This window comes from Aquila chrysaetos, chromosome 9, assembly GCF_900496995.4.
Source record: "Aquila chrysaetos chrysaetos chromosome 9, bAquChr1.4, whole genome shotgun sequence".
Classification (NCBI taxonomy): Eukaryota; Metazoa; Chordata; class Aves; order Accipitriformes; family Accipitridae; genus Aquila; species Aquila chrysaetos.
The window spans coordinates 24,482,985-24,509,350 of NC_044012.1; the positions used below are offsets into that span (position 1 = coordinate 24,482,985).

A 26,366-nucleotide genomic window follows, 5' to 3' on the forward strand; every position below is an offset into this window, starting at 1 on the left:
CCACCATCTCTAGGTCTAGGGATAATTACATTACAGACGTTGTAGTTAGGTCTTGGTGTCTTTAACCGCAAGATTATTTTAGTGGCTAGCTAGCAGTGTTGTCAAGAGCCAAGCCTGCCACCTTTGCCTTAGTAGCCTTTAGTTTTCTTGGGGAAGGTAAGGATGCTGATGTGGTTATGGGACTGAAACCCATCGTCCGTAAAGATTAATGTGTTCAATAGCCAGTGAGACTCAAAACGTGTTTTGATGGCTGTGTCTCCAAACAATCAGAAGGTACATTTAACGATGAAAAAGTCTTCCAAGGTCCAAAAATCCTTAGAGGCCTCTTTAATGTAACTATTCCTTATCTCTACATTTTGTGTCCCTTCTGTGAGACTCATAATTGGAAGTTGGCACAGGTTTCATCCCTCGGGGATGGCTTCAAGGGGGAGGCTGAGGATTAAATTGCCATAAAGTTCTCCACTGCTTCTGTGGAGGTTTCCTGGAAGTCAGGACAGAGGTGGGTGGACACAGCAGTACAGACTGACGTAGGGAGCTGTCCACCGAGGTGTGAGGGCTTTGCTTAAGTGGATACTTAAGCCTATATCTAACTTTATGTATTTAAATGATCCAAATACAATCAGCACAACTATATAAATGCTTAAAATTGTGCATTTGCTTAAGTACATTGCTGGATCGGTGCCATCTAAGTTTCCTGTGCTGTCAAGCCAACGTGTCATCAGTCACTACATTTCTCCCTAGCATAAATTCAAATGGTTTATATCTTTAATAATGAGCTTATTATTGTGAATAATTTAGGAATGATAGAACATACAGCTTTTAACAGTGTACAGTACAGACTGAATACTAAAGATAGTATGCTTAAAACAGATAATGCATGTTTTTTATTAATAGTTAAGGTATTTAACAAAATATGAGTATACTTTTTATAACCCTGTTAACATTTCTATCTTCAGCATACTTGGAAATGTTATTTTATTTATTCTTAAAACGCTCTTATGAATTTGGTAAGTCGTGTGCTTCCCAAATGGACCCCCTTGCTGTGATACCCCTGTGTTGCTAGAATGTGATTTATTATTCTGCGGGTCATTAAACAAGCCCATTAATTTTCTTCTGATGGTCTTCATGAGTTACCAGTCATTCTTCCTGGTTTACAGAAGGCACCAGGCTACTTCACCTCATGCTGGATGGAAGTGTTTTCATTTAACTGTCTATCTGTCACCTATAAATCATATACGTACGCAATACAAAGGGCTGCATTCTCTTCTGTGGTTATGCCACTGATAATAATAACAAACATCATTATCGCTAGTTATGCATTTGTATTCCTGATTGTGCTTTGCAGCCTCTGCCTTAGATGAAGTATTATTTAATTATTTAATATAATAATAGCAATTTTCACTTACCTTTTCAGAAAAAGATAATCTGGAAGCAGAAGCTATGAATAAAAAGTGATTTTTTCCTTAAATGAAGGGGAAAACAGCCAGCCACACTGGCATTGCTAGCGACGGGAAAAATTAAGTTTGTAAATGGAATTCAGATGTCGATAGCAGCAAGAATTTACCAATGAAGTTTTATATTACTGACTGATGACTAATGATTGTGTTTACCACTGAAAAAATTATCATCTGCTAATCCCAAACTTGATTTCTTCCTTCCTTGTAAATGCAATGTTTCTTACACGTAAGGTAAAAAGCAAGGTTAAAAAAAAAAAAAAAAAAAAAAAGCAAGCCATAAAAATTCACCAGGGTGGTTTTGTCTTTATCCAGTGTATGTTCTGCAGATACCAAATTCAAATGAAATTAATGACAGGGAGAATGCAGCTGTTTTAAATCACATCACCATTGGCAACTTATTTTTCATTTTTGCCATGTCCAGCTGGAACAGAAGGAAAGCCCTCTATTTGGGGAGTGCAGTAGAATGAGAAATTTTTATTTGCTATTGAAATGCATAAATTCATGAGGGTATCAAGACAGAATTCTGATATTCTTGCTCCAAAAAGAAAATTCCTATTTCTTTAGGGATAAAAATAATTGTGAAATACATATGTTTTAAAACATGACACACAGGTGGACTTTTGGGTTTCATCACGTACCAACTCTGTGTGCATTGGGGGCAGTCTACCAGATCTGTTGAACTACAGGTGTCTACACTGATGATCTGTGGCTGAAAGAAGCAGGAAACTAACAAGTCTTGAAGTAGAAAGAAGGCAAATACCTGCAAAGACATCAAAATGCTATTTTCCTCAGGGCTCATTCACCCCAGAAAAACAAACCATGTTGAGATCAGCGTGCACGAACTAATCTTAAGCATGACAGTCAAACAGTTCCAGCTGTGCCTCTCAACCAAACGAAAGCTCAAGCATTTTCCTAAAGTAATGTAGGTTTTAGTAAAAAGTTTGATGTAGGAACACTCAGTTGATAAATTGCACGTTCTGAAGATAGTAAGTTGGAATATTGGATTTTGCTTCTGCAGGTAGCCAGTGTTTTGGACAGTTGCCATGTAAGTTTTTTTGCCAGGGGTCTAAGATTGGAACCACCTGCAGGAAAAAGTGAAAAAGTTTCAACATGCGGTTTCAGAGTAACAGCAACTCCGTGGAAGGATGTACTTCAGCTCTGAAAGTGGAACAAGATGTAGTAGACTTTTTCTAGTTCTTAAGTATATTAAAAAAATAGCATGGGGCTGGCCAGAAGAACAAATAAAGGTTTTGAAGAAGCAGAAATTTCCACTAGAATATGTTTGAAGGAAATAAGCTTTGAGAATGCCACTAACAATTTGAAAACAAAATTACGTATGTAACCTCTTTTTTTCTTGTGGCAGCTTGGCTGAGTAAGGTACGTCAAGGGAGACAGATGCTTACACAGGAAGGCGTGCTGGCTGCCCAAAATACCCCAAGATTACTACAGTCAAGTGACATTTTCCCTGATTTTTTTCAGTTTCTTTATTATATGAATTTGTTGCTTTACATACAGGACATTTCCCTGTTTTGTGTTGATTACAGAACTTTCTCTCCATTTAATTTATCCCACTGAATTAACACTTAGGTTCAGTTTATATTGTTTGTTATAAATTCAAAGTTAACTAGTATTCTTTAGATCTGAATGTTTAAAACATCCACATGTTCTATATTTTAACTTACATATAAAGTTTTTAACTTTGTTTTTCATTTTTTTCAAACAAACATTGAAATAAATGTCTCTAGCTCTTCCTAAAATGCTTTACCCAACCTCCTCATGAAGCAGAAATCAAATGTGTTGTTTTACCTCAAAAGGCTGGATTTGGGGAATTCTCCATTAAATGTTTTTCCTTAATACTTTGCACAAATGGGTCACTGTGATGCCTGAGGATGCTTATTAATTGGTTCCATGCTCAATTTAATTCTCAAATACATTTTAACTCATTTACATTTACAGGGTGTAACATAGAGCATGAATTTCCATTAGTTTATAGCTATAAATTTCTCCCTTCTCTCCAAAATTTCTCTGTGATAACTAAATGTGTAGCAAATTTCTTCCCATGTCCATGTTTCTGTTGTTTCTGTACAACCTAGTGGATAGTGAAGGATAGAAATGGGTGACCAGGAGTTACTTAAGCTGTTTTAAACCACATAGCTATCAAATGCGTAAGCCTCAGTCACCACTCGTGTCTTTGAAAAGATTGCTAAAAATCGTTAAAAACTCTTACATTTCTATTTTTAGGGTGAAAATCTGTCAAGCTGTTTCAATGTGTTGCAGAGAAGTAAGGAATGCATTTTCTTTTTGTTTGGTCACTGAGGAATCTTTTAAGTCGTCTTTTTTTTCCTTTTTTTTTTTTTTAAACTTTCTTACTTAAATGAGCTATTACAATATCTCATTGATTAACTAGGGGACTTGATTAACTCTTGGAGCTATGCACTTGGAGTTACATTTATAAAGATACTCTGAAAAGAAACGGCCCTGTGAACAAAGGATATCCTTAGAGTTCACACTGAAGTTTTGGGCCCGTTTGGCCAAGAACATGTATCACAATTACAAGCTCTTCTTTGAATGCATATTTGTGCAACAGGGGTAAATACTGAGGTAGACCAAACCTAAACATTTCTTTTTTAAGGGCATCAAACATTTGAAGGGCTACTAAAGCATGTTACGGTCCAGCCCATCAGCTAATACAGGTCTCTCTCCTAACTGCGCAACAAGGTACAGATAAGGAGTGGGGTTCCTTTCCTTAAAAAGCTGCTAAGACAGGGCAATTTTTCCCTAAGAGCTACTAGTACTTGTCCTGAAAGAATGACAGTATTATCTGCAAAATATGAGCTAATTACTTAGGCAAATAACCTACCACTGCAGAAGAAACCTACTCAAGGGAGGTCTTAATAAAAATAGAGTTAGAGGCCTCTCGCCTACAGGACTCTGGGATTTGGCCCAGGATCAAGATATTTCTCTGCAGGAAGCTGTTGTGGCTATAAAAATGTCTGTCTTTTTAATCATTGGGTTTGTTTGTCTTGTCAAGTCCCAGCTGAGATTTCCCTTTGCAGTTTCTCTAAACATCTGGTTGTTGTCATTTCATTATTATCAACCTTGAAGTAAAAGATTGGGCTCTCCAAGATTATGCAATTTCTTTAAACATTATGAAATTATTAAAAATAATAAATGTGTGGCATTTTGTACTTGTTTGTACTTCATTTGTTTGTACTTCAAGCTGTGTGCTCTCCATAAACATGAGGCTTAGCATATTGCCTCTTAAAAAGAAAAACTGTGATTCCTTCAGATAGTGTGACTGTGGGATTTAACAGAAATCTCTATTGTAAGACTTGTGATAAAATTTGTCAAAAAGTTGTCAAAAACATAATTTATTATTACATGCGCAGATATTTAACTCTGCCAGTGGAATTGTCATGTAGAGTACTATTTTATATAACAATTAAAGAACAATAATGTGGTTTGCAAATATCAATGAAGTTTGAAGAAGGCTGTCAACATTTGTGTTGCAGATGATCACTTTGCCAACTTGCATCAATTAATGCATCGAGACCTGCTTCCATGCTGTTTTAAAATAAATTCACACTAATGCTTTTCAGCCTGCCTCTGAATCCACATAAGGTTGGGAACAAATATCCAGATAAATAAACTGAGAAAGGAATTCTGAAAACTTTATTTAAAATGCATTAGACATTTCTAGCTTCCAGGCTAATTCTGATAACGTTGGTGTTATTTCAGGAAAAACACCTCTCCACTTCCAAATTTTTCCATTTTTTATAATCCCTTCCCTTTCATAATCCTATAATCCATAATACTTGATAGTCCTACTTTGCTATTTAATGTGCCTATTCTCTGTTTCACATGTGATGCGGTAGTGAAATAATTTGTTAATATGGATCCATAGTAGACTTCTACAGAGCTACACATCCTTCCAATTTGTCAGTGAATCATTACATAGCTATTTTTTGATTTTACAGTTTTGTAGGTATCTTTACACCAAACTTAGAGTTGTTTTATATAAGCTATATGCTTAGTTAGGAGGAAAGTGTGAGGCACAACATCAAACTTCTCACTATAACTAAGAAATACATATGTTCTTTTCTACTTCTCCCCTTTTGATCAAAGTTTTATCATAGAAATAAACTGATGTGCTGTGATTTGTTCTTGATAATTACAGGCTAGTTGTCTCTAAGTTATTTTCAGATTCCAACAAGGTGTGGAACAATTTTCCAGGGAGCAAAGTGAAGATGAATGGTGTATATTTCCCAGTTTCTTCTTTTGAAGGTAGGCTGTGATTGACTCTTTTTTGTCTTCTGCAACCTAATTTATCCTCTACAAATTCTCAAAAAATAAATTCTAGTGTCTCCATTGACTCCAAAGTTGTTGTGGATGAGTTGCTTAAACTACAAATTGGGCCAGTAATTGGCTAGTTCTTATTTTTGGGTACTCAGCATAAAACGTCTGCAGCCAAATTTGCGGAAGGGACAAGTGAGCTGCTTATGTTGGTATAAATAAGCTATATGCTTGTGCTTTTTTTAAAGTGGGCATTGAAATTTACTAATTGGTTTTGGTCAATGGAGTTATAATTCTCCTCTTTGTCAAGTCAGCACTTGTCAAATAAGCTAAATGATGCCACCTAACATAGTGGGTATTGCGCAGATAAATTTAATAGTGTTTATAGAATACTCGTATGGCAAGGTTCCTATACAGCAATTAAAAAAATTGCATTTTGTGCTTGGTTGGAATGTGTTGGGGTTTTTTTGATAAGCTCGGGATTATGCACTAAATATTAATGGTTAAAAATGTATTAACTACTCAATGAATTTAATTAAGTGTGTATCTTATGAAAAAATAATGGTGAGTTATTTCACAATGTAGGATTTACAATGCACATTTAAAAGGCAACTGAATTTAATTTATATCAGCATAAAAGGGGATTGAATTTAATTTATATTGACACTCTTAACTGTAGCTTTTATTAACGAATGCTTGACTTTGCAAAAACAATGGCCTCCTAATATTGTTTCCTGATCATAATTCTTTAGCAGGTCTTATTCTGCCCTCATCTCTGTGGTGTGTGAAGGTTTTTGCAGCTGTCCATTGGATGATCTGACTCTTGCTTGTCATGGGGGACGGGGGGGGGGTTCCCATCCTCTTTAGAGGTGAATGAATTTGTCTCCAGTGGATTGCTCTGTTTTGCTAGGCTTTTTGTTTTGGGGTTTTATTTTTGTGTTGTGTTTGTTTGGATTTCTTTTCTTTTTTTCCTTTGCTTTAATACTCGCTGCACAATCAAGAGAAGAAAGAAATAACATTGCTCATCTAAATGCAATAGTCTTTACTCAAGCAACATTCTCTGTGATGTTTTTGCCTGAGGTTTGCAAGATTTTGCCTGTTTTGTAAAGATTCATTTAAATTGACACAATGTTTTCATAAACATTAAAAGGATAAACCCCTGGTATTAAACTGTCTACCAAGACAAACACACAAGAGGGAATTCTTAGTTGCTGTACTCTTTGACAATGACATTTAGATTTTTTTTCTCATATTCTTGTTTTAGAGAGAGAGTTGAGATGTTGTTTGTATTAGTTATATGACTAGAAGGAAAATATTAGTGCAATGTAAAGGTTCTGATCCTAGTCCTGAAGACATTTTGCACTTTATGTGATTGCAGGACAAATTATACAAACAAAACACATAACTTCTGGTTGCTTAATTCTGTAAACAAGTTACTGAGTTCAAAAAGTCATCAGTAGTAAGGTAGACAGAAAGGTTGACAGATGGCCAGTTTGAAACTTGTCCAGGGCAGTGAAGAAAAGAAATAATTTCTAACTCAGACTGTAGCTATTTCACATCATTTTAGATGAACTTTCTGATATATATGCCTAATCCAGTTTATAATGATGAATAATTATAACTCATTCTTTTTATAGTGCTTTTGTACAAGGACTCCCAATAAAAGATGAGGGACCCAATATTCCACATGTTATGCATATGTAATATACAGGACATCCATTAAACTAGAGAGCTTACAGTTTATTTTTCCATTCTACTTGTAATTGAAAGAATTGGCGTAATTGTTGGTAGATCCTGTGTAGAATCTAAAGATTGAAAATAAAGAATTTTCACATTATATCCACCTTGGAAGAATCTGAATTAAACATCTGAAAAACAGTACATCAAAATATGAGGACATGCACCATGCTTTATCAGCTGAGAATGAACTATACAAAATCTCACAAATAATAAAAGAGCATTTGAAATCCTGGCCTTAATATCGGGACTCATTCCATATTGCTCATGAAACATAATGAAAATGTAATGAAAAGTCAGGATGGGACAGGTATTGTGTAGTCCTGTGTTTCCAGACTTGCTTTGAGAAGAAAACTGAGTTTTCTGTCCCATGCAGCACTTAATGAATGGCATGCAGAATAAGGAGTGAGGCTTTTGGGCAATCCTTGGTATGTGAAGCAACGGACTAGCTAAACCATCTAGTCAGATTGTTTTGAACCAAATCAGAATTTACCTCAAGCATAACTTGGAGTTTGGATGCCATGAGAAGGTCCGGGCCAGAAACAAGTGTCTTTGGCCCTATCTACACATTCTTTTTGTGCTGCTATAAATATGATGATATATTATAACCATCTTTCAAGACAAGGCATGCCGATGTGTCGATAAAAATATTCTACTTTGATAAAGTATGTTTGCAAATCTCAATTATGACACTTCAGTGAGATTAATTTCTAGATGCAGGATACACAAATCAGGCCTGCACTTGCTGAAAGCGTTGCAGGAATCTGAGCTGCAACACAGGGTGTCACAGTAGTAAGAGCTGTATAGAAACTGGAGAAAGGTGGTGCAGTGTAAGTTAGGCAGTGAAGGACTAGAGGAAAGTATTTGTGGCTGCTAGTGTGGGTTTGTTTTTAACACAGTCCTATTTCACTCAATGAGTTTTATCTCGTGAGCTGTTTGTAACGTTTTCACCAGGCTGTTCCTGATTGCCCCCCTTGGCACGCACTTCTTTTAATCTCTAGTGTCTCTTCTGCAACTTGCCAGCTTCAGGCTGCCTCCAAGGCTGTTCCAAAGCCTCCGGGTGTGTACAAACTCATCTTGGCCTTTCGCTGGTTTTGTGTTTGTGATAGACCCATCCCGAGGTGTGCAGCAGATCCCTCTGCCTCCACAGTGGCATGAGATGTGAGCCAAGAGCACTAATGATTTAGTATAATGTGGTTATCATCCTGAGCAATAATATGTTCCCTGCTGGATCAGATAATTTATACAGAAGTAAACTACTGCCTGATCAGTTTGCACATTTTTGTGTTGATTGTATTATGTGTTTGCCCTGCTCTCTGGCTGTATTACTCCTTGCACAGGACTTCAGTGGATGTGTGGACTGGCCTGACTGTCCTCCTGCTGACTTCGAGAGCTAGAACTCCTGGTGATTTTGATGGAAGCAGAAATAGGTCATTGTTGAGAATGACTGAATTCCCACCCACTCTGCCTAAAATTAAGGTCATAGATCTTGTAATTGAAGTGATGTTTGTGAACTCCTGTTCATCCTTGGAGTCCCTTTGATATCAGTGGGGTTCTTCAGGAGCACACTGGTCTGAAAAGACAGGTCTGATTCCTTGAGGTGGATCTTCAGTTAGTGTTTCATGGTATCTCCTGAGAACATAGTCTCTCAAGTTCATGAAATAAATTACTCACATTTTTTAATAGCAGCTTAAAAAAAACACTGAATCAAGCTTATGTGTAGTAAAGTAGTGTTTTAAAATGAAAAGTTAAGGAGGGAAGGAACTGTTGGACAGACAAGGCTATATCTGAGGAGGAAGAGACTGGAAAGAGTGATAGATACGCAAGGAACTCTTAATGAAAGATGAACAGTCCAATGGACACTAAGGATTTGTGGGCAAAAATAATAAAAATACCTTCCCGCCCCCCCCCCCCCCCAAATTATCTTCTTTCTGAATCAGTTAGCAGAAGTAAGCCCATCAAATGAAATGAGAGAGACATGATTTGGATGGTCCATCGCACAGTTCAAATACCTAACTGCAGCTGTGGAGTATTGAAAACAAAATCTAGAGAAAATGATTTTTGAGCAATAATTTGTTTGCACAAAATATTTAGCTAGCAGTCTGAAGCAGTAAACAAGTTAACAGACTGCATTTGTCTAATTCGTGATCAGGAAAAAAAGGCTCAGTTCACTAAATAAATTAAATAAATTGTTAGTTATAGGTCATTTATCAGCTCTCTGACATTCTCTTGGCTTAATGGAGGGAATTGCTTAAATAGTTCTAGTGTTTCAGCACTGTTTAGTGTTTCTGCTGATACTGGTGGCTTATGTAAAAGGCAGAGAAGAAGTGGGACAGGGTTGTAAAATGCAGTATCCTCTCTTGAGAAGGTTTTGGAAGTGACAGAGGTAATGTTGCCTGGGAAAAAGTATTGTCCTTTAAAAAAATCAGTGGGAAATAATAGACTAATTCTTATTAGGGACAGTCTAGCAGAATCCCAGATGGAATAAAGAGTGAAATCCAGATTTTCCAATACTCTGGGGCAGCTGTCACTCTTGAAAGAATCTTCTTTAAGAAGTAATTCTGTGAAGTTTTCAGCAGGCAAGTTGTCTTTTTGTAGCTGCCTTGTTTAAGGGACTGAAGGGCCATGAAATGTTAAAAACATTGCTGCCTGCCAAACCAGACACAGTTGAGAGCCGTGATCCGGTCTGGCATGCATTGACTCCTGGAGAACTTGAAACATTGCCCAAAATCAAGAGTTTTAAAGCACAACTGTTTCCCCCTTTGCTGTTAGAAAGCATGCAGGCTCTCTCTGCATGAGAGCGGTTACTTGGGTACAAAATACCCAGATAAACATATCTGGAATATAAACAGGAGCAGGTGGAAAGTGCAGCAGCGTCAGAGCTGGGTGCAGCAGAGGTCGGGGGCTCAAGTAGAGCTTTGAAAGCTTCCTCTACTCTTTCCTGGGAAGTAGAAGCTAAATTTCTGTCCCGGTCCTCCTGCACTCCCAGCTGCGCTGGATCCTCCCCTTGGCAGTTTCTGTCCCTAGTTCTGCCCGCCCCTTCACTCTTGTATATATGACCCTCTCGGACTAACTTTTGCTTCACAAAAATCCAGTCCAGGCAGCTGTAATTCCTCTTGCGTGCACCCAGCAGCCCTGAACGTCTGATCTGACATGGGTAAGAGATCCAGATTGTGGATCCAGCCGGGTTCTGCTGCTTTTGGGTACAGTTCTGCACTGTGAAACTTGTAAGCAGGGCCAGTGGGTTCGTTAGCGTGGTGGACTGTTAAGGAGAGGCGCGGGGCTGAAGTTCACCATTTCCTCAGGCTATTAAAAGGTTTACTTCTTCAAGCTATTGAAAACCCTGTGGTTTTAAATAAGTAGCTTTAATGCTACCAGTAAATGTCTTTTATGCTATCATTAAATGTCTCTTTTAGTACCCTGGCATGTAGAAACTGAAATAAGCATTTGGACTTGCTGCTCTGGTTGATTGTGAACATGAATGACGCTTAGGAAGATTGCCAGGAAACTGAGGACCAGAATTTAACTTTTTGCTTACGTTTTTGTGAACAGAGCATATAATTTTTACGGACTTTCATTTTTGGACACATGGACAGGAAATAGAGGGAGGGGACTAAAACAGATGAAAGCTTTTGTGTGTGTGAATGTATTCTTGTAGAATTTGCAAGGGGGACACTGTTACATTGTGATTTCACAAAACAGGGTAAGATTGTAGACCTTAGTAAAAAAAGCCCTAATTACACAGACAAAAACAAGGATTCTGACTCAGCAGAAGTGTCATGCCTGGTTTATCTGCCTAGGGTGAATATGTATCTTTTTGTGCTTTTGCAAGTACTAATAGTACAAAGTAAATGATACTTGTTTTGCTTTGCTTTCTAACAAACTATAAGTTTCATTTTGTAACCTGGGATAATGACAGTTTTGTCTAAATGGTTACGGCAGTCTTTAAGAAGTCTCTAGGCAGTGTGTAAAGAGTAAGTTAAATACTGCACCTTAAAGCTTAAAGTACCATGATGGTGATTGATCGGTCACAAGGTTTGGAAAAGTATGCTCTTGGCAGTGTAGAAGATCAAGTCTTGGACTGCTCTTCAAAAATTTAACAGATCATTAAAGTCTGCTTGCATAATTTGTTACTTGGAAAAAGACTTGTATTCCAGAAAGAATGTGCTGTTTTTGTCTCTGTTGTTCTCTAAGGCCTATGTCTTGTCATGTATATAGTATAGCTGATACACTAATTTTTTTTTTCCCATTTGTGTGTTTATTTCAGCAGTTTAGCACAATCATACCATGAACCAGGTTTGCCTACCTTCATTTTTTTAATATGTCAGTGTTTAACCCATGCACACACCTTAACTTCAGAGAACTTTCTGTTTACTCAGGCTCTGCAAGAAGCCCAGTTTGGCCCAGACTTATTCCACCTAACTTTAAGTTCTCAACAGAGGTGGCTAATTTGTTGCCACGTTTCTCCTAAAGTCCCTCGATAGACTAAAGAGTCTTAGGCACCTTCATGGTTTGTCTTAAGTGGGCTGAAGAACTCTGCTGCCATAAAATAGTGCAAATAAAAAGACAAAGTCTTTCCTGCTCCTGTCCTTTATTTCATGCTGTTAAACACAAACTATCAAAGAATGCCTCTTTGTGTTAATAGTTACTGAATACTATGAAACTATGCTTTATCAGGTGGGATAGTTTTCTACAATGCTATTACCTGTTGTTGGAAATCTATAAACCTCATTACACAGACTACTAGTGACTCCCAGGTTAATCTGAGTATAGTTTGCTCGTGCTGCAGCTTCCTCAGAGGCTTTGCATATCACTTCAAAATTTTTAACTCACTGATTAGGTAAGTATAAATGGATTAGCCTTTTTTTTTTTTTTTTTTTTCCCCCCCAAAAAGCTACTTTCAGAAGTTTTTCATAAAACAATCTCCTAAGTCTTGCTTTTATAATGTTTTGTGGTATTTGTTGTCCTTTGGGATGATCTGTATTTCCCAATATTTCTTTGCCCTGAGGAGCTCAGCATTTCTGAGGACTTTACAGCCCTTGAAAAGGTGGAGAGGCATCTTTATCACCTGCCTGAGAAAGGAAGTGCTTGTCTTCAGGGTTGCAAAGCAACACGGTGACTTGGCTCACCCAGTACCAGGGTCCAATGAACCCAGAGATGTCTGGACTGTTTTTCTATGCTGTGACTGCTAGACTGACAGATCCTGTTGTCATTCTTTGACCTTGCACAGTATGTGATTTTTACCTGGCACTGTGGTACAACTTGGTGCCCCCAAAAATGAGGGAAATGAAACGTTTTATTCTTCAGTACCACCCGAAAGAGTGTGGTGTCTTTGCACCATCAGAGAAGCTCTTAACATTTATGACATTGAGAACTGCCTCCTTTCTGTCTAAAACTTACTGAGTGGATGGAAAGCTGCAGGGAGTCCCTCATTATGCTTTATGTGGGAAATGATGGCTTACGTATTTTTAGCTGTTGTAAGCATGGCAAAATATCCCCAAACCTTGTTGTTGGTTTGCATGGAGTTTTCCAGAGTGGCCTGTGGATCATTGTTGGTGGCTCACCAAGGATTGGACAGTTGTCTTTGGTTTACTGTCCCTCCTGTTCTCCAAAAAGAGGAACAGAACAGATGGAAAGACATGAAAAAATACAGAGCAAAAGGAAACTAGACTGGATTCTTCAATTCCCTTTGCTCTCCACAAGAAAGAATTGCTGTAGACAGCGGTAACGAAAGGAACAGTGATATTTTTATCAGCTCTTGGTGTGTATATACAAATAACTGCATAGGAGTAAGGAGGAATTGGGCTTATTCTAACTTCATTTGTGAAAAAATAAAAAATGTACAATGAAGCAGTTAAAGCTAAATGCATATGTTCTTCCCGTGAGCCATTGGCGGTAGATCAATGTTCTTTGATTTAGAAAGACAAGGAAGGTGGACTTTGTGGATGGGAAGCTACCCATAAGAGAATTTGCCTGTGAGGGTGTAACATACACTGCAGAAAAAAAATCTCAGTGCTTTTGTCCTCGCTGGAGTTTGCAAACCACATGTGTGTGATGGAGTGTCCTGCTTCCTGGTACTCAAAACACTCACTCAGCTGCCAGATTAATGGGGGATCTTGAACGTAACAAGTAATAGTAACATGTTTAACCATGGATTATTAACATAGCAATGTAAATGTTATTGTTAACATGTAGCTACAAGATGGTACAAATCACAGATTCATGACAAAAACCTTATTTTGTATTCACAAATGAGCTTGGCATCGTATAACACAGAAAGGCTTGCATCATCCACGGATACCTTCAGGCAGTTAGATACAATGGTTCAGAATAAAAGAGTGTTTGAACAAGATCAGAGGGAAGGGGGAAAAAATGTGTATGAGAAGAAGGAAGAGAAAACGTTCATCATCTTGCTGTATGTTTTCTCTGGAAAACAATTTGGCACAAATAATCTTTTTCTCAAAGTAATCTGCAGAAAACTGCATTTGCAATGCTAATTAAGCTGTGGTCTAATGCATACTGAGTTCCTGCTAATTTAGGTGATTGAGAAAATTGGAATAAAGTTTAAATTATGGCTTAGACATAAATGGAACAAAGCAAACTTTATATTTTGTGTTTCAAGATAAAAATATTTCACAAAGAATGTGAAATTAAACCTAAAGTACTAAATTACTCTTTTTGAGAAGATCCTGTTTATGAAGTTAGGAGCCTCCAAATGCAGCAAGTGAATTGCTTGAAGCATTTTGCCTTCAGAGAAAGGCTCCATAATTAAATGGGCACTGGAGCTGTAACTACCTTTGGATTTGAAATCTTAGATCTGTGGCATTCTGAAATAAACTGGTGCTATAAATTTATCTTTTTAAATATCAGAGAATGGCAAATAGCTGGTTTGCTTATTTTTATTATAGACACTTGAGGTACGGCAGGAGGCAACTATATTATGTTTTTACTTCTGTCAACATGTATTTCACTTCATGTCACATTGAAGAAATATGCTGGCATCCTGCTGCACAGCACTTCTATATTTTTGTGTTTTAAACAGCTGATTATACACTAGTTCCATTTAGGAATGGAGCAGAAGCTTCCTGCATTGTGTTCAGCAGGCCTGCAGCTCTGTGACTCTAGAAAAGTAGAGATTGATGTGTGTCAGTTAAGCCTATAAACTTGCAACATGTAACTGCCCCTTACAGCAACATTTCAGGGTAATATTTTCTAAATTCTAGCCAACAATTTATGATCCTGAGCATATATGTTCTGTTGACTGTGTTAGAGTAGAACTCACTGTGTACAAGGCTGGTTTAGTATCATTTTTACTTAGGTGTTGATTAGGATCCAAACCGATACAAAGGGAGGTAAGACACTTCCAAGAAGTAAGCAGAAATGGTTATAAGTGTTACATGTTAGTAGTGAGCAGTGCTTTATGCTTGCTGAGGGTCAAGCTCTTAATTCTGGAAGATCCTAATGCAGGAATCCTATCTTTTTGGAAGTGAACACATTACTTTCCAGATAGAGAAGCTGTAGATAACAACTGCTGTGGTTGCCGTCCCTGCTGAAATTTTGAGGGTTTGAGCATAGAGACACCCAGATGCATGGGTTGGTTTTGACTCTCGGTGCAGAAGAGCATTGCTTCTCAGTCTTCTGCCACTGTAAAATGACATGTTCCTCCTAACGCAGAGCCCAGCCTTGAACCACACGCGGTCCTTCTGCTTTTGTGGCATTCCCTTCTCCAGAGGACATTTAGATTCCCTTTCTATCTTCCTAAAACTACGGTTTCCCCACTTGGTTGTCTGATTCGTGATGTAGTTGCTGTGCTGGAAGTGGTGAACAAGGAATGCCAGTTCAAGGAGGGTTTCTGGCGGCTGTAACAGTGGCGTGAGGGCAGAGGTGGGGAGCTGAGTTTTTAACAGAGAGGTGGTGGAATGGTTCATAATTCCCTTTCCTCTTGTCATTTTTGGTCACCTGCAGTATCACCTCTTACCCAGGCTGTAAATCCTTAAAAAGAACCACTTCTTCAGCATTTATATGCAGAGAAAGACTGGAGGCTTTCCAGTAATAATAAAATGGGTTGTTCAAATTGGACAATCTGTCTACTTACTCATCTGGCAGTGATTCAGCAGCTCTCTGTAAAACATTTAACACAATTTTCTTAAATCCCAGACCCTTGTCATATATGAATGTGCTTTAAAATTGTGAGGCTGAACTCCTTGAAATGAAGGCCCAAATTTCCCATTATTTTTGAGCATGGAGTGTCATATTGTGTATATTTTCAGAAACTCAAGTAACTTCAGCAGTAACTGGAGTCAGTGAGACTTACAGGTGTTTGCCAATGTAAAAATTGGTTCTAAGATTTGCCAATCTCTGAATGCAAAGCCAATTTCCTCTTAGAAATATGCTTAAAAATAATTTGGAGATTAAAAGAACTTCTTTTTTTTTTTCTCCAATCAGCAAAATGCGGAGCGTGTGGTCCAGGATATGCAACTCCTCTGGATGCCATGAAAGGCAAGTACTGCAACATCTTTTCTAAATCCAGACCATCAGTAAAGGAATTGTTTTCAGATTAGTTGAGGACTAGGTGGATGCCTTCCAGAGTGGCTCATTAATTAGCAAGGCCAAGGAGACTTTAAATATTGGAAGGGATTTTATTTCATTTTGCACCCAACTCTGGGCAAAGCATGCAAGCTCTGTTACCATGAGTTCACTAAATCATAGCACTAAAACAAAGTGGGTCTGGGTTTAGATGTGTGCATGGCTATAGGATGCTAACACTCAACAAACAGTTCTGGTTTTCTGTGCTGCAAAATAGAGCTTTGCTTTAAGAATATTGTGAGCAAGTGTTTAACCTAAAAAAAAAAAAAAAGTTTCCTCAGTGGTTTTGGATGGAGATGTTTATAGACTGCCCTCAGACTCTCTCTAAAAACAAGTGACTGTCTAGGACAGAAGAAGGGGAAAACAGGAGAAAGGACTGTAGGGTATTCTGTGTGACATGGTTTAATGGCAAGCTTCTCATCCACTTGTAGCTGTACAAAAGTTATGTTCTGTTCTTCCCAGCAGTGTCTGGCTAAATCCTGAACCTCACTAAAGCCCTTGAGGCATTTTGCTGTAGCTTTTAATAGTGTCAGAACTTCACCTTGAGTCCTTTGATATATTTTAAAAGCCTCAATTTTATAGATTGTAATAAGTAGGCTTTTGGCATAGGTAGACTGAAATCTGGGCCCTGGCAGCAGGGAGTCATCACTTGTGTAACTGGGGAAAGGAGAGGCTTGACATGGCCTTGCAGGTGGGAAGGTGGTCTCCAGCACTGTCCTTTTTCAGGAAAATAATTGCATCCCCAGGGCCTCTTACATTAGGAGGGGAAGGGAGTGCAAAGGCCCCACAGCTGAATAAGCACTTTCTCCTGGCGATTTCTGGCTGCTCAAACTATATACTACTGTGTAGTGTTTGTCCATAAAATGGAAATACTGCGATTCCATTTGCTAGGAAGAATCACAATTTACAGATGGAGAGATTAAATCCAGAGAAGATTCTCTTAAAGTTAACCACAGCTTTTTGTAAAAATGGTTTCTTGTGATGCATTAAACAAGAATTCTGCCTTGAAAGGTCCCCGGGAGGAGATTGTGTATCTGCCTTGTATCTACAGAAACACTGGGATAGAGAAACCTGACTACCTGGCCACTGTGGATGTTGACCCCAAATCTCCACACTATTGTCAGGTACTCCTGTGTGTAGAATGGCTCTGGTGCTCCATTTTCTAGGGTGGTGAATATCTGGGTTCACATAATAATTTTCAAGTAGATATTTGTGTTGAGAGCCAGTCAAATCCTCTGCTGTTTTTCTTACTAGGTTACTCAAAGGTAAGATTTATCTTGTTAGTCTCAAGATACTTTCAGAAAATTTTCGTGCTTAGTATTTTGATAGTTCTTTTTGTAACATTATTCTTGATTTATACTGAGCATGAGTATTAAGCCCTAGAAGGTGATATTTCCTCAGGGTGTGTCAGTAGTAGACAGAGTTTATAATGTAGGATGTCTGATACCCTGGGAAATTCTACATATTAGGCATTATAAATCTAATCCATTTACTTCATAAATGGAAAGCTGTGGGTAGGTAGCTACCAATATACCAGATCCAAAATATTGATAAGACTGTCCTTAAGCTCAGGTTATTACTGCAAATAGTGTACACTAAACCGCATTTGAACATGCAGTGCTTGTACGACTCGAATTATCAAAGATACTTTGGACTCTGGTCTCCGTGTGTTTAAGGAGCAGCGAATCTGGTTTGACAACAAAGATTTTCATAATTTGTTCTTTTTTTTTTATAGCTACTGGTTAGGGTTTTATTAAGGAAGAGTGGAGGAAACAAGTCTAAAACTTTGACAAAACTTAGCTGTAATCTTTCAACTTTTCTTAGTTATACAGTAGAAAAGTAAAAATCAGAAGCAAGAAGCAAGAGTGCAAATTAACATGTCAGTTTGTGAGAGTCAGCCCCAGTTGTAATCAGGTAAATCTTGTAAAAGCAGGGACTTGTAGCACATGGACGAGTGATGTTTTTGTCTGTCTTTTTTTCCATATCATTGTTGCATGTCTCCTTAATTAGATAGAATATTTTAAAGATTTGGATTAATTTAATAGCATACAACATTTAACAAATGCTATGCAATCGTGATGTCCAACTTTCTTCTCCCACTCTACAGCTTCAGCTCTGCATATCTCAGGCTGAATCTGCTTCCTGAATAACAAATAGCAGTTTCCTTCTGCTCTTTATTAATTTATACTTTGACATAAAGACCCATTTCTTTGCCTAGGGGAAAAACTATACCAGACTGAATCTTAAGTCTGTCTCTGACTTTGTAGGTGATCCATCGCCTGCCCATGCCGAATCTTAAGGATGAGCTCCATCATTCAGGGTGGAATGCCTGTAGCAGCTGCTTTGGGGATGCCACAAAGAGAAGAAATCGTCTGATTCTACCCAGTCTGATCTCTTCTCGAATTTATGTGGTGGATGTAGGAACAGACTTGCGAGCTCCTAGAATCCATAAGGTATATTTAGATGACTTTAAGGTGGATTTTTATTGCTTATATTTTGACAAAGAGACAGTGATTTTTATGGATTCCAACTTCAGATTAGAATAGGAAAGCCAGAACTGTTATGGAAACTTTTGCCAAACATTAGGAACTTGTGGGAGTTTTGAAACTCCTACAATTTATTGATAAACTACACACAAAAAATCTTGCACTGAAGAAATATGAGTAAATGTGGTGTCAAACACTGAAAAATTAGGAAGTTCCAGAATTCAACCTGCCTCTGCGATATGAATTTCAGTCGAAGTGGTTGCACACTGTATTATTACAAGATCACAAGGCAAACTCCAACATGACACATTCAGCTGATCATTATGTAGATTGTATGTTTTTCAGAGATGAGTTCAAATTTGATTGGATTTTCACTGAGCAAGACCAGATCTCTCCTGTAAAGGACACCTCCTCGATTTGTAGTCTTTGGTTCCTAAACATGTGATATGTAGATTTTTTAAAAGAAAAAATTAAGAAAATGTTTTAGTATGGGGAAATGAACATTTTTAAAAATCTCTTGTTCATGGAAACAATTGAAATTTTCCCAAAATAAAACTTCCACTGCAATAGAATTCATTTGGCAGAGATACAGATATTGGCATTGCTAGAGGTTTGGATATAGACTTACACTTTTCCATGTCTAACTGTTTAGATTCTCTTTATGGTCAGTGAAAAAAAAAAAGGCATTGCTGGAGTCAGATTTGTCTATCCTCATTTAGAAAACTGTTTTAGGGTAAAGGAATTGTGTCTTAAGAGTGTTTGTTTCTTTTCACTGACTATAAAGTAAGCATACAGGATTAGCTTAGATGGAAATACATACACTGTCAGCATCTATACTCGGTCAGATGAATCCTACAGCAATGTGTGAAACTTCAGTACAGAGTTCCAGGTTTAGCAGAGACAAATTTAGTTATCAAAAACATATTTTGAAGACAGGTCATAATGTGGAATGTAAGGAAACTTTTAAGTGGTCTTTTGTCCCACCCCATCTGCCTGCAAATACTCTCATTCATAGTCTTTCAGTTTTGAATTCTGTAGAACCTTGCCAGCCTTTAACTGTTAATGCAGTGGAATAAAACCCCCGAAGGTCTCTTCTTGTACAGTGAATTTTGTTTCAAACTGAGTCTCTGGCAAGCCTCAAAGGTTTTTTTTTCCCCTCTGAACTGCTAGTTCTCCGGTGAGAGCTGATGCCTGAATATTGCACAAGTGGTGTTTCTGCTGTTGATACTAATTAGAACAAATTTGTTGCAGAAATTAAACTGATTCTAACCATTCAACTCTTGCTGTTTATATTTTTGAGAAGAACAAATAAATGTCATGGGTGGTACTGTATTACTGGGCAGAGTAGAAAGAAGGAGGTGGCAGGTATTCAAAAACCAAAATAGCAAAAGAAACAATCCCCCTCACACATACACCATTCTCATTCCTTCCTTACTCTTTGAGACTTGAACTCTTAGGGGTGGAACTGGTATTCTGTTGTGATCTCAGTGAAGGTGACTATGACTATGTGTGTACTCATTTTAGATTGTTGAGCCAGTGGAGTTGTTCTGGAAGGGTAACGTGGCTAATCCTCACACCTCTCACTGTCTGGGCAGTGGTGACATCTTAATCAGCTGTTTGGGAGACCCTTCTGGCAATGGAAAAGGTATTAATCCCCTTCGTTACTCTAGAAAAGTATTTGTGGTATAGAAGTATCATGCTTCCAAAGTACAGGCTGCAAAGCTAGAAGAATTTTTAAGAGCTTACAGTTCTTTTGTGCACATAACCATTCCAGCAGTTGTTTATTTAACTATAGAATAAATACTTCAGGTGAACTGTATGGTCATTGCTCTGCCATAACAATTCAGACTTGATGTGGAAGAACATCTGTGGGACTGTTGATGAGTTCAGCTTCCCTGTCTCAGTCTTTCACATATATGACTAAAGAAGACCAACTGTAGTGGTTATAATATGAGCAACAAACCTATTAACATTTCACTTGGGTCCCTTCAGCATCGAGCAAGGAAGACTTGCTTTTGAACATAATCTGTACCAGCTCAGTGTTTGTGACTTGGGCATGAAAGATTCTGTTGCAAACCTAAATCCTCTTTGTCTCATTGTCTAATGAAAATTAAGCCTTTCAAGCTAGTCTAGATTGCATTTCCTATTTAAAACTTTTGAAGGATTCTTGTGTAATTTTGTTACCTATTCAGATGTAAAACACCTGACATCTAAAGAGAAATACTAGCTATTAGAAGAAATATACTTCAGATAGTAAGTGGTGAACCCTGCTCCTTTTCACAGGGTTTTTCTCTTCTGGATTGTGGGCAAACATGTGCTTGAATAGATGCATATAACGTACATAATTCAAGGATACTGGTGGCAAGCAAAGAAAAATGGAGGTGACTCCTCCAGGATCTTCTCTAAGATATCCCTTAATTGAAATGTACTCTAGGAGGGCTAACAGATTTATTGGAATGACTTGAGTAAAAATAGAGCAAACTGAAGCTTAAAAAATTCATTACAGTGTGATAAAGTTCTTTTAAAATCCAGCTTTCATTTGCTTTAGTCCACAAAAGCAAAACCAACAGAATCACAAAACTTTCCTTAAGCATAGGGTTGCATTTTACAGAGTGTTTACAAAATAGGCATTTAAATATTAATATATTATTTATCTTATTTAAAGCTGTGGATCTGCGTGAACGTCTTCAAACAATTTTCTTTGGTTTTTATATCAGGTGGCTTTATTTTGCTGGATGGAGAGACCTTTGAAGTGAAAGGAAATTGGGAGAATGGGGAAAAGGTACCCCCCCTGGGTTATGACTTCTGGTATCAGCCACGACACAATGTCCTGATGAGCACTGAATGGGGAGCCCCAAAAGCCTTGGCAGATGGGTTTAACCCAGATGATGTAGAGAGAGGTGAGGGAGAATTTGTTTAAATTCTCAAAAGTAGAAGTGATTCTTTGTTAAAATAATATCTTCTGTGCTTATTTTTGTCTGACCTGATCCATTAGGGCATTATGGCTGCCGCATTAATGTGTGGGACTGGAGCACTCACACCTACATTCAGGCAATTGACTTAGGGAAGGGGTCCATACCCTTGGAAATTCGATTCCTCCACAATCCGGATGCTGCAGAAGGGTTTGTTGGATGTGCTCTGAGTGGTGCAGTTCATCGGTTCTACAAGACAGAGGTAAGTAATGAAAGCTGTGGCAAACACAGAAACTCAAACCTAGTTGTTTCAGAAATCCACCAATCACTTATGAAGTAGTAGAATTTGGATTAAAAATAAAAAGTCTCCTAATTCCAGTCTAATTCTAGCTAAGCTCTAACATTGTGTCAGAGAGCAAACCTAATCACAGCGTGCATACAAGCCGATGCCGTGGCTTTCTGAAGCTACCATGTAGTCCCTCATCTTTAAGCAATTGCAGTTGGTAGGCATTTTGAGTATCTCTCCAGCCATATTGCTAATGTCCAGCATGCAAATCTTCGGCAGCCTGATCCTGAAAGGAAGCAAAGCTTAAGAGGTCATGTTGCTGGTCTTTCAGCCCCACTTCCAACGCTCCTGCCTCCACAGTAACTTGTTGATCAATTTAATCACAGTTAATGAATTGTGAAAGTCTCAAAGAGGGGAAGGTCTTGCCAATGATAGGAACATTAGTGATCACTTGAACAAGAGACAATCTAATGAACACTTGCACTGAAGAGAGGGATGCAGCATTAGCTCAATGGCTTGCTTTCTGGCCTGCAAGCTGGTCAACAAACACATATCAATTGGACAGCTAATCGGAACATGTGAAACTTGTCACCAGTGTCAATGTGGGCTGCCTACTGCTCAGCCTGGAAGCATAGGGAAAGACCTGAGGGTAGAGGAGGGAGGGAGGGAAAGTGGTGGGGTCATGGACAGGGGAGTAGAGCTATTGCCATTTTAGAGGACGAGCTGGAGACAGATAGGACACCAAGCTGTAGGAGATTAGAAGTCTTTAGTTCTGCTACTGTTACAGCAATCTGTTTTAGAGGTTGTTGCATAGTATAATCATTAACATTCTCTCTGGCAGTATAGTTACCATCCTCACTCCTTGGTAACACTTATTTGCAGTGTGCATATCACCTCTGTACAGGACCTGTTAAATAAATAGCACTATTTGCTTCTCCTCCCTCTGTCGTGCATAGCTGAGCCCTCTTGGCTAACGTCAAGGCAATAATAATGCGGTGTTCTCTCCTGTGCCTTCTGCAGAAAGGAGACTGGGCAGCAGAGAAGGTGATTCAAGTACCCAGCAAGAAGGTACAAGGATGGCTTCTCCCTGACATGCCTGGTTAGTGTGACCATGTTTGGAAAAGAAAAGGGGTGTTGTCCTCTTCAGTTCACTGGTACAGTGTAGCTTTTTGCAGAATCTTATCCTTAAGTGGCAAACACTTCCCATGTAAATTACTAAATTTCTGTTTGGGTTCTTTGTGTAACACTTCTGATGTAACCAAATTGCTTATGAGCCACCAAGTAGGAGATTGGCAGACCTCTGCTCCCACACTGCTCAATGCTTGAGGTCAGTTTCTCTAGAAAAATACTTGAGTTTGGGTCTTTCAGCATGAGCTCACAGTATTCAGGAATGGTCCTGGGAATGCTGGTAGAGCCTGCACCTCCTTTGAGTAGGCACTGGGTTTCCAGGGATGATTGTGTTTGTTCAACCCATATCTTAACATATTTTTCTGAGGCTACTATGACTAGAATTTTGAAAGATAATAGGCTTGTGGTCTTCTTTGTTGCTGGTCCTGTCCATTTCCTGACTTTTCTACTGAATATTTTCTTGAAGGCCTTATTACTGATATCCTCATCTCGCTGGATGACAGGTTCCTGTATTTCAGCAACTGGCTGCATGGAGACATCCGCCAGTACGATATCTCCAACACCCACAAACCCAAGCTGGTGGGACAGGTAAGCCAGCATCAGAAAAGCTGTCACGTACAAGGGCAGTACAGTCTGCTTATTCCCTTCTTTTTTAAAAGGAGAAATCGACAATTTACTTTTGCTTCAGAATTGTCACTATATTGCTTTCATGTTCCTTTGATAGCCGACACCTATTCTCACACATTTCCTTGGTTACAGTTGTTTCTGGGAGGCAGCATCACAAAAGGGGGGCCTATAACTGTAGTGGAAGACAAGGAATTGCAGTGTCAGCCAGACCCATTTGTGATCAAAGTAAGTTTTCCTAACATGCATGTTGTCAGTGCTCTGCTGATTGTAATCCATTTTAAAATATCCCTATACCTCAGTCAAATGTACAACATATAAAGCCACATCTGAGCTAGTTTTTATCTTGGCTGACAGCCTGGGCAGGTATCACGTTTCAGCATGGACTGGAGCTAGTAAATCCTGGTAAGTGTTCTGGGTCCCTGGTGGATTTGGACAAGCTGTTCAACTGTACTGAAGCCTGTGTAATTACATCTTCCCGGCTGTTGTTAGCTAGCTATTGTAAAGCTAATGCAATGTGCATTCATCACACTGCCATCACGGCTTCTGATAATCTTTCAACAGCTGATAGTTGAAGCACTAAACCAGCTCATTCTGCAGTGTGTGTTTGGGGGGGTGCATGTGTGTGAAGAGTTTGATGGCACCTGGCATCGTGATAGAAAAATGAAAGAGTATTAATTGTCTCTGGTCATTATCAATGTGCATTAATATTATTACTGTCAAGGCAGCTACCTATGGAAAGTCTCAAGATGTGCAAGAACTGAATATGGTTATGACTAAGATCTGTTGGCCACGAAAGGCAGTTTCAAGAAGTTCCACATACTCCTTTTCTTCATAGTGCAGATTGTGACCTAGCTGCAGTATAGACACGTTCTTATTTGCAACTGTGTTATGCCACCCACCTCTTGCTTGATTTTTGATACTTCTATCCAAGTACAACAACCTGAACCCTTCAGCCCTTACTTTCTTACATTACTAGTTCTGTGAATTAAGTGGAACTCATCTGAAATGGCTTCGAGGCTCCCAGTTAGTAAGGAATAAGACTCCCAATAAAAACTGTTCTGTCTCCAAAGTAGGGAATTTGGTGCTCCTGTGTCAAGGATTTCAGAGTGCTGGATGGTCCTCTGAGTAGCAGAACTGCTGTGCTGTTTTGTTTCTCCTTGCTGTTGCATTTCCTTTGTTCAACCTCTGTGGCAGCTCGTCTTGAGCACCTTGTTCTCTATTATAATTTTAGGGGAAGAGGGTGCCAGGTGGACCTCAGATGATTCAGCTTAGTTTGGATGGGAAGAGATTGTATGTCACCAGCTCTCTCTACAGTGGATGGGACAAGCAGTTCTACCCTGATCTTGTCAAGTAAGAAAACTTTGGTAAATGAGGATGACTGTACAAGCCCATGTTCAAGATTTCTTTCTTAAATGGTGACATGCATATACCAGCTGGTATACAGCACAAAGTTCCCACACAGGGAGACTGAATCCAGTAACTTTTTATACACAGCCTACCAACCTAGATGTTTTACCCACTAGCCAGAATCCATCCCTGCTCAACAGGCACACAAAAGTTGGGGCCTGCACACACTATTTGTTGAAATCATGGTCTATTTGGAAGTAGGTGAGAATGGCAAGAAACCAGTGAATGTGACCTAGCCTCCTGGAATCTGTAGTACTTCCAAACTGCCTTTGAGTGTATCAGCATGAGACTCTATTTTTTGGATTTAAAGAAAGGAGAAGATGATGTTCCAGATGGCCACAGGAGGGCATAGTGCAGCTTGTCTATTCCTTTAAAAGAAACAACAGCTATTAATTTTCACTCATTCATTGCTAATTTGAGGTTGCAGGTTTCACTGAGACAGTGTAACTCACTTTTGAGACCTGCTAAGACCCATTTGGAATCTGGGAATCTTTTCATTTTATATTAAATGAAGACAAATCCTGCCCAAATATGGAACAGAAGAGCAACAAATACAAATCCTTTTCCCAATTTCTGTTTTCTTGTCCCTTTTTCAGGGAAGGTTCTGTTATGCTGCAGATTGATGTGGATACTGAAAGAGGTGGATTGAAAGTGAATAAAAACTTCCTAGTGGATTTTGGGAAGGAACCTGAAGGGCCTGTCCTAGCTCATGAGATTCGTTACCCTGGTGGTGACAGTACCTCTGATATCTGGATGTAACTGTTGTCTGGAGTTGGTTTTGGGGTTTTTTTGTTTTTCTTTCTGTTGTTTTTTCACTTTCTCCCTCTCTCTCCTCTCTACCCCCTTTTTATATAGGTGAATCGTGTCAGCTGTAACTTTGTCCACTGTCTGAATTTAGACTTCCATTAGGGTGAGCCACAGAAGTTCCACTTTCCTCTCATTCTGAGGCAGCCAAGTGAATGTCTCTGAAACATGATATACATCTCATTTTCTCTACTCCTTCCTGTTTCATAAGGTCCTCTGTAATCACTGTTGACTGTCGGTTTCAAGGCCGAGGTCACCCATCTTTTAAGGACTCTTTGCCTTGTTTGATGCTACTTTGCCTTGCCACTGTTTGCCAGTTTGCCTTGCCACTGTTTGTTGGTGGAAAAGCTGCTCCTAAATAACTCCCTAAGAAGGATACATTCCATGGGTTTGCCCCAGAGCAAGTGTCCTGTCCCTGCAAAGCTTAATTTGCTTAAAGTAATCAGTGCTTTACAGCAGACATAGCATAAAAATCATGCATATCTAATCTGAAGCCACATGTTTCTGGAGCTGGGTTATAATTTAACATTTGTGCATTGATGTTATAAAAATCAACAATAAAATTGTTCTTCAAGTCAGGTGGAGCTTCGCATTTTTTTCTTTTTAGCATTTCAGCATTTTCTATTTCAAAGAACAAAATGTA

The 26,366-nt window shown here is 38.7% G+C and overlaps 1 protein-coding gene across 2 annotated transcripts; it reads left to right on the forward strand.

Moving 5' to 3' along the window:
- The first annotated feature begins 983 nt into the window (after positions 1-983).
- On the forward strand, positions 984-26,301 carry LOC115345543 (methanethiol oxidase-like). 2 transcript variants are annotated; one of them, XM_030024526.2, is made up of 13 exons: positions 984-1,007; positions 5,651-5,741; positions 15,933-15,986; positions 17,085-17,197; positions 18,341-18,526; positions 20,084-20,204; positions 21,277-21,459; positions 21,555-21,733; positions 22,778-22,856; positions 23,352-23,473; positions 23,645-23,737; positions 24,744-24,862; positions 25,516-26,301. In XM_030024526.2, the coding sequence occupies exons 1-13, from the start codon at positions 999-1,001 to the stop codon at positions 25,676-25,678; spliced, it is 1,512 nt and encodes a 503-aa protein (XP_029880386.1). In that variant the 5' UTR covers positions 984-998; the 3' UTR covers positions 25,679-26,301. The 2 variants fall into 2 exon arrangements, with proteins under 2 accessions (XP_029880386.1, XP_029880387.1); XM_030024527.2 differs by lacking the exons at positions 984-1,007; positions 5,651-5,741 and adding an exon at positions 10,352-10,644.
- Positions 26,302-26,366: the final 65 nt, after the last annotated feature.

Coding starts and splice junctions, on each gene's coding strand:
- LOC115345543 (XM_030024526.2), top strand. Junction 18,527..20,083: donor GAGCTCCTAGAATCCATAAG/GTATATTTAGAT, acceptor TACTCATTTTAG/ATTGTTGAGCCAGTGGAGTT. Junction 23,738..24,743: donor CAGACCCATTTGTGATCAAA/GTAAGTTTTCCT, acceptor TTATAATTTTAG/GGGAAGAGGGTGCCAGGTGG.